The sequence below is a fragment of the Juglans regia genome, unplaced genomic scaffold, assembly GCF_001411555.2.
Source record: "Juglans regia cultivar Chandler unplaced genomic scaffold, Walnut 2.0 Scaffold_650, whole genome shotgun sequence".
Classification (NCBI taxonomy): Eukaryota; Viridiplantae; Streptophyta; class Magnoliopsida; order Fagales; family Juglandaceae; genus Juglans; species Juglans regia.
The window spans coordinates 427,883-435,737 of record NW_023361359.1 but is presented as its reverse complement, the minus strand read 5'-3'; the positions used below and the strand labels follow the sequence as shown (position 1 = coordinate 435,737).

Genomic DNA, 7,855 nt, shown 5'->3' with positions numbered 1-7,855 from the left:
CGTTGTCTTGGCTGGAGGGAAATATTTTGCTAAGAATTTTTGTGCCAACTCCTCCCAGGTGGTGATGATGCCGGGCAGCAAAGAGTTCAACGAAGCTTTTGCTTTTTCCCTAAGTGAGAAAGGAAAAAGTTTCAATCAAATTGTATCATCTGTCACTCCGTTGTGTTTAAAAGTATTACAAATTTCTAGGAAATTTGCAATATGGAATTAGGATCCTCTTGTGGCAACCCCCCAAACTAGACGGCTTGTTGAATCATTTGAATGATGGCCAACTTGATCTCAAAGTTATTGGCTTGTATAGTTGGCAGCCTTATACTAGATGTCGCCCCATTAACAGAGGGCATAGCACAGTCTCTTAAAGCCTTGTGCTCCTGGTTGGCCATATTAAATTTGGAGGCAGCGACCTCTTTTTTCTTCTCTTTATTGATCCGACGTAAAGTTGTTTCAATCTCGGGATTGAAAACTGTATGCTCTAATGATTTAGATTAGGGCATGCACTTCTGATTACTGGAAAAAAAAAAAAACCAAACTGAGATCTAATTTAAACCAATTTTTAAAAATAAAATAAAATCCAAAGTAGTAAAAATCTAGCTAGTATCAATATCAATAATAAATAACTACTCCCTAGCAACGGCGTCAAAAACTTGTTGTGCTAAAATATCTGCAAGTACACAGAATCGTAACAAGTAGTAAAGTGTTTTAAAGAAAATGGATGCCGAACCTACAGGGAATAATTATGCTATTGAGAATTGAAATTTACTAAATTAATTACTATTTGGAAAACTGAAATTTGAAGAATAGATTATCTAAATTAAGCGGAAGAAAATAACATTAAAATTAAGATTTTAAAGATAATAAGAATAGATCTAGAAAGTTTGATTTCACCTAACAAATCCCACACAATTTATTCTTCCTTGTTATAGAATTCCAATTATCCCAAGTTGATGATAAAAATCTCTCAACTATTCAATATTTTCTCTCAAATAATACCAAAAATATCTTCAACTAATAACTCCATATATGTATGTGAATTTAACTAATTTGTGACTCATTAAGTTCTTTAGAGTTTTCTTGAAAATCACATTAGTCGGAGTAAAATATCTCTTCGCTCAACTAATGGTGCTTAATCCTAGAGCTTTAATCACAAATCACCTCTTAGTCTTATTGTGATTCAATAGATCAAATAATAATTAGTTAGAAAATTGCAAGCATTAAGAACAAGAAATAAACACTCAATCATGGAAATATTGAAAATAAAATAACTTGGAATATGAATTGTGTGTTCAATGCTAGACTACATCATAGCTCTAGAAAATAAAATTAGTTCATAATGAAATTAGAAAGAAAAACAATAAAGCTAGTGTTCTTTGTTGTAGTCGGTTGATGAAGCATGCGGCTCTCGCCTCTGTCCTCCAGATCAACCTCCTCAAAAGAAACTCAAAGAATAAATTCTGGAATATTTTTCTCTAAACTCAGACTCTCTAAAACTCAAACTGCCTACTTTTTCCCACAAGCCGGGATTAAATAGATATCGAAACTTCAAATGCGGAAACATGATAAATGCGGCTACAATCTAGCCTAAAAATATGAAAAATAGTTTCTAAAGATAGATGTTAACATAAAAGAAAATTATCCCAAGAATAATGGGATTGTCTAAAATGGAAGATTTAGTGATATGCGGCTTGAATTGCGGAGCTCGAGAGGATTTCATGGTTAGCAGATTGATTGCGGAAGTCAGAAGGGAAGAATCCAGATAGAACCCTCTTGCCAACCTACCAAGCGGTAAAACTGCTCGCCTTTACTAGTTGTTGCCCACGATGTTGTTTAGGTTAGTCATTTAAGTTGGTCAGTTAGACTAGTCGCCCAATCTAACTGCCCAGAGCCTTATTGCCAAGTCTTCTCACCCAAAATGTGAAATCTCCTCGGCTCTCTTCAAATCTCCTCAGCTCTATTCAGATCTCACTTGTAACGCCCCGTCCCCGAGGACCAGGAGAGTTAATTCATATGACCTAAAATCATCTCCAATAATGCTTTTAAAATAAACCAGAATCTCCATAACATATTGACCTATTTGTTCAACACACATATCCATGTTCCTACATATGGGTACAACAGTGGTGCCTCATTAATACACATAAAATTTCCCATAAGGACTAGGAATATCCCTTACTCAAAATACCAAAGCCTCATAAAATATCAACACTACCAAAAGACTCTCCAGCAGTCATTGTACCCTAAGGCACTTACTCTTCTATGGTCAACAAACTTGCAAGCACTCCCTATTTCTGATTTCTAGTTGTTGCCTCAAAATTATCTAAAACATATTATGGAGATAGGGGTGAGTTATCAACAACTCAGTATGCAGAGAACATATACTAGTATGCAAACATGAGCATTTACAGATTTCATAATGTAGAACAAAAACACTTTTTATTTTCAGAATGCAGAGTCAGAACATGTTATCAAAAATATCAAAGCGAATGTTCACAATATTTTTTTATTAAAATTTCCCTTGGCATAGCATAATTGAAACATCATATCAGAACAGAATTACATGTTTAACCCCCGTGGTAGGGTTGTGCAAACCCCAGCAGCCAACCGAGCAGAAACAAAATGTGAATCTTCCCCTTATCATTCTCGGAGCCCCGAGTGTGCACATAGGAAAGACCATACAGAAAACCAGTCATGCCAGAGGTTTCAGAAATCACATCTTATCATATCAGAGTACAGAATATTTTCATAACAAAACAGAATCAGATCACAAAAATATAATTTATGCACAAAATTTCATATTCGCTCTCTTTTGCACAGTTCGGAAGCAAAATGTCAAAATAAACTCATGTCTACACCAGTCATAACAGAAAATATTTTCTTCTTATACATAATTTTTATGAGTAATGCAGAACAAATAACTGAGGTCGTTTCCAAAATTTCTTTTCATAACAAAACATGCATATTTTCCAAAATCAACCTCAGATCATTTTATTTTATGCAAAGTGTAGCATAGGAACCCCGCTTACCTGAACTCCTTAGTCTTTCAAAAAATTTCCTCAACAAAGCCGAACAAATATTAATTGTCACCTATAAAAATTACGCAATTCTCGTAAATTTTCAATAGATCACATGTTTCGATATTTAAACCTAAAATGCTAAAAGAACCTATTTTAAAACCTCAAAACCTAAAATTCTCATAATTCCTAAAATACCATTATTTTCTAAAACCATCAATATCCACTTAATCGAATTTGTACCGAATAAGAGGTTTAATCAAACAAGTATTAAGACAATTACGGAACTCAATAAAAAGTAATATTTAAAAACATCAAAAGCACCAACTACGCATTATAAATCAATAAAATACTTAGACTACTTTAAAAGTCTTATAAGTTACGCCATTTTTTTTTATTAAAGAGAAGGAAGTCACATGTCCAATAGTGACCCCTGCCCGAATTTATTAATGAGCCCTCACTTGTGGCGGAGGAAAACCGTGGTTACAATTACCAAAAATCTCTCAAGACCAACCAACAATTACAAAACAATTAACCAAACAGCCAAGAAAAACCTTCTAAACAGGCCTAACGAGCAACACAAAAATAAAAATCACCCAACATCAAAGGCTCGGCACAACTCATTTGGATACGAGTTGGATAGTTCTGCACTACCCCCTTCCCAATTTTGACACTACGCAATAAGAGGTCTTCAATTCCCACAGCATCCCCTAATGACTTTAACACCTTACCTCATGAGATTTACACCGAATGGATGCAATGCCCCATTTATCCATCCTTATTAAACCTCGTAGCATAGCAGGTGAATCCGAAGTATTTCTCCATTCCGCATCACCCACTCTTGCCCCCCACCGAGCAAGCCAATCCGCAACAGCATTCCCTTCCCTAAATATGTGAGAAAATTTGTAATCCATATCTTTAATCAGCTCCTAAATCTCCTCCCAATAGTCCTCCAAATACCAGCTGCCACACTGATTTTTCTGCAGCCATGACAGAACAACCTTTGAATCCACTTCAATATCAAGAACAGACAAATTTAATTCTTTACAACGTTTAATCCCTTCCAGTAACGCCCGTAGTTCTGCTTTACTACTATCTCCATATCCTAAATTCATAGAAAAAGCCAACAAAACAGACCCCTGCATATCTCGAATAACCCCTCCAGCCCCCGAAATACCTGGGTTACCCAGGCAACTCTCGTCCGTATTTAACTTGACTCTACCAAGTAGTGGTTTAGACCAAGTAATGAGATGAATTGGATGTTGTTGAATAGGGATAGGATTAACATTTAGCCACCCAAGAATGTAAGCATCATGCTGATTAAACTTTTTAAACTTAGTCATTCCTTGACCAAGAACGCCTACCCAGTGCTTGATAGAAAGCCAAATCGCCTGACTTGTTTCCAATTTATTCTCCATTCGAGCATAGCATCTTCTTCCCCATAATCTCCACAAAATTATAGTAGGCAATAAACCAAGTATAACTCCAATTTGAGAGGAATTTGAGGCTCTCCAAAACCAGCTAATACATGTTTCACGCCATAATCTTCCAACCCGTATCCCAAGCAGAGCACCACATTTCTTCCAAATCCCAGCTACAACCTCCCCTTCAAATAAAACATGATTGATGTCTTCATACTGCCCATTCTTACAACAATTACATTTCGATACTAGTGGAATTCCAATCCTCCTAATATTATCATCAACTGCTAGAGCTCCATTCCACGCCTTCCACATAAAAACAGGAAACTTCTTGGGTAGAATGCTATTCCATATCCATTTATGTCCCTCTAGAATAGGACTTCTCACTCAAATACCTTCCCAAGCAGACTTTGTAGTAAAATTCCCACTCTCAGTTTTAGTCCATATAAGTATATCTTCACCCACTTTACTCCTTTCCAACACATTAATGACATTTTCAGCAAGTTCCATGCCCACCAATCTTTCTAAAAGATCCACATCCCACCCATGTTCAAGCTTTAAATCTTTAATTTTAAGAAGAGGTTGCTCAACCACAGGCAAAATTTCAGCAAATGGTTCTTGTGCCAACCACTTATCATACCAAAAGAAAACATTTCCATCTTTAATTTTCCATTTAGTATAATTCAAAACAGTAGGAATATTTTTAGCAATCATACACCAAAACCTTGTACCCTTTGGAGAACCAAGTAACATGAAAGGTTTATTACCTATATAGTTATTCCGAAAAAAATTTGCCCAAAGAGAGTCTTCATGCATAAGCTTCCAAGCAAATCTTAAATGAAGAGCTTTTTGCATTTCTTCTAATGACTGAAATCCCAATCCACCTTCTGCACTACGCCTACATATATTCCTCCAAGCCACCCATTTTCTCTTACTCCTTCCATCCCTTTCTCCCCAAAAGAAAGAACTCATAAGCCTATTTAAAGTATGAATAATCTGTTTAGGAACTCTTAAGACCGCCAGAAAATGCACAGCCATGCTAGCTAGTACATGTCTTAGCAAGATTACTCTTCCCCCCACAGATAAAAGTCTCATTTTCCACCCACTTATTTTGGCCTGAACTTTTCTCACTAGTTCCTCCAAATCCGCAATCTTGAGTTTGCCGGAAACAATGGGAATCTCCAAATATTTAAACGGGAATTTTCCTTCCAAAAAACCAGTCAATCTTTTGAGATTCCTTTTTCTTGCTATGGAAATTTTATTAGAAAAAAACATAGCAGTTTTTTCTTTGTTGATCAATTGACCTGTCCAACTCTCATAAGTATCCAGAACTCTTAAAATATTTCGGATAGAAGTGCGACCACCATTAGTAAAAATTACAACATCATCTGCATACATTAGATGTGATATCAAACTAGTACCACGGGCTTGAGAAAACTGACCAAACCTCTTTTCTGCCACACTTTGTTTTATAAGTCGAGAAAGAATTTCCTGCAAAATAATGAACAAATAAGGGGACAACGGGTCCCCTTGTCTCAGCCCTCGACCTCCCTTGAAAAAACCCTTCGTAGTACCATTCAATAGTATGGAATACCAAGGCGTGGAAATACATTCTCTAATCAAACTACAAACTGAATTGGAGAATCCAAATGCAAGAAGCACCCCCAGAAGAAAATCCCAATCAACACGATCATAAGCTTTTGCCATATCCAGTTTTAACACCACATTTCCACCATGAATCTTATTATTGATCGAATGCACCATTTCTTGAGTAAGACTAATGTTTTCGAAGATACTTCTTCCTGGAATAAAAGCACCTTGCTCTAGAGATATCATTTTTGGAAGAAGAGAAGTCAAACGATTTACAATTATCTTTGAACAAATTTTGTAAAAAACCGAACACAGACTTATGGGTCTAAATTTATCAAACCCAGATGGTATATCCATTTTTGGTATCAATACCATATAAGAAGAAGTATAAAATCTCAGCCATTTTCCACCTCTAAAAATTCTTCTACAGTAGACATGCTTTCTATCTTTATAATATCCCAAGAACTTTTAAAGAAACCCGCTCCAAAACCATCAGGACCCGGAGCACTATTAGAGGGAATAGAATCTAAAGCCTTTTTAACTTCATCAATAGAGGGAATATCACATAATAATGCACTTTCCTCCGCTGTTATGACCGGCGAAATGATCTGAGATAAATCTGGAGCATTTTCAAGAGACTCCTTCTGCAGAAAAGATGAAAAATAATTGACAGCTCCTAAATGCACCTCCTCAGGTGTCTTCAAAACAGTGTCATCTTGAAGTCTCCTCTCCATGACTCTCTTCTTCCTTTTGTAAGACAAATAAGCATGGAAAAATTTGGAATTTTGATCACCTTCCACATTCCATCTAAGTTTCGCCATTTGAGCCAGTCTAGTCTCTTCTCTACTCCTCCAATTTGCCAATTTTGCAGTTTTCACCAAAAGCTCCCGTTCAGTAGTTGGATCCCAATCTTGCTGTAAAGCCGACTCCAAAGAATCAATTTGAGCTTGAATCTCCTGTAAATGAAATTCAGTTCTACCAAAAATCTGTTTATTCCACACTCTCAATGCACCCCTTAATTTTTTCAGTTTTAGAGCCAATCTCAATAGACCCGTACCAGCCACCTCTTCCTGCCAGACTTGTTCCACAAAAGGTCTAAAGTCTGGATGATCTATCCACATTTGCTGAAACCGAAAAGGAGGAGGGCCATAAGCAAATAGATCTTTCTTCATTTCCAAGAACATTGGAGAATGATCAGATGTGGATCTCGCAAGATAACTACAAACCACATTTGGAAAATTACTCAGACAACTAGCATTAATAAAACAACAATCTAATTTCCCCCAACTACGCGAAATACCTCTCTGACCATTACACCAAGAAAACCTCCTACCCAAAGACCTCATTTCAATCAAGCCACAATGATCAATCCAAGAATTAAAGTCTTCCATTGCTGCTCTCGGACGAGGTCTACCACCCCGACGTTCTGAGTCATCTCTAATGATATTAAAGTCACCCATAATTATACAAGGATCAGAACCAACTACCTGGTCATTCAAATGTTCCCAGAGTTCTCTTCTCTTCACCATATTGCATTTCGCATAAACAAAACCACACAAAATATTAGACATACCCTCCTCCAATCTAAGAAGAATGAACTGCTCTTTGCATAAGACAAGTTGGACAGAGACATCATCCTACCACAGCACCCAAATTTTACCTGCCTCCCCCTCATTTGTAATAAACTTATCCATATGTAACAAATTAAGCAACTCAGGCAATTTCTCCACAGCTGCAAAAGGTTCCATTAACACTACAACTTTCGGATTCATTTTCTTAACCAATTTATTTAATCTATTTCAAGAAGTTCCAAGATCTCGAATATTCCAAGCTAAA

The 7,855-nt window shown here is 36.5% G+C and overlaps 1 protein-coding gene across 1 annotated transcript; it reads right to left on the bottom strand.

The window, feature by feature from the left end:
* Positions 1 to 6,414: 6,414 nt before the first annotated feature.
* LOC109008288 lies at positions 6,415 to 7,548 on the bottom strand. The gene is made up of 2 exons (XM_018988317.1): positions 7,346 to 7,548; positions 6,415 to 7,237 (listed from the first exon to the last, which is right to left on the bottom strand). Exons 1-2 carry the CDS (start codon positions 7,546 to 7,548, stop codon positions 6,415 to 6,417), a joined length of 1,026 nt encoding a protein of 341 aa, XP_018843862.1.
* Between the last annotated feature and the right edge of the window lie 307 nt (positions 7,549 to 7,855).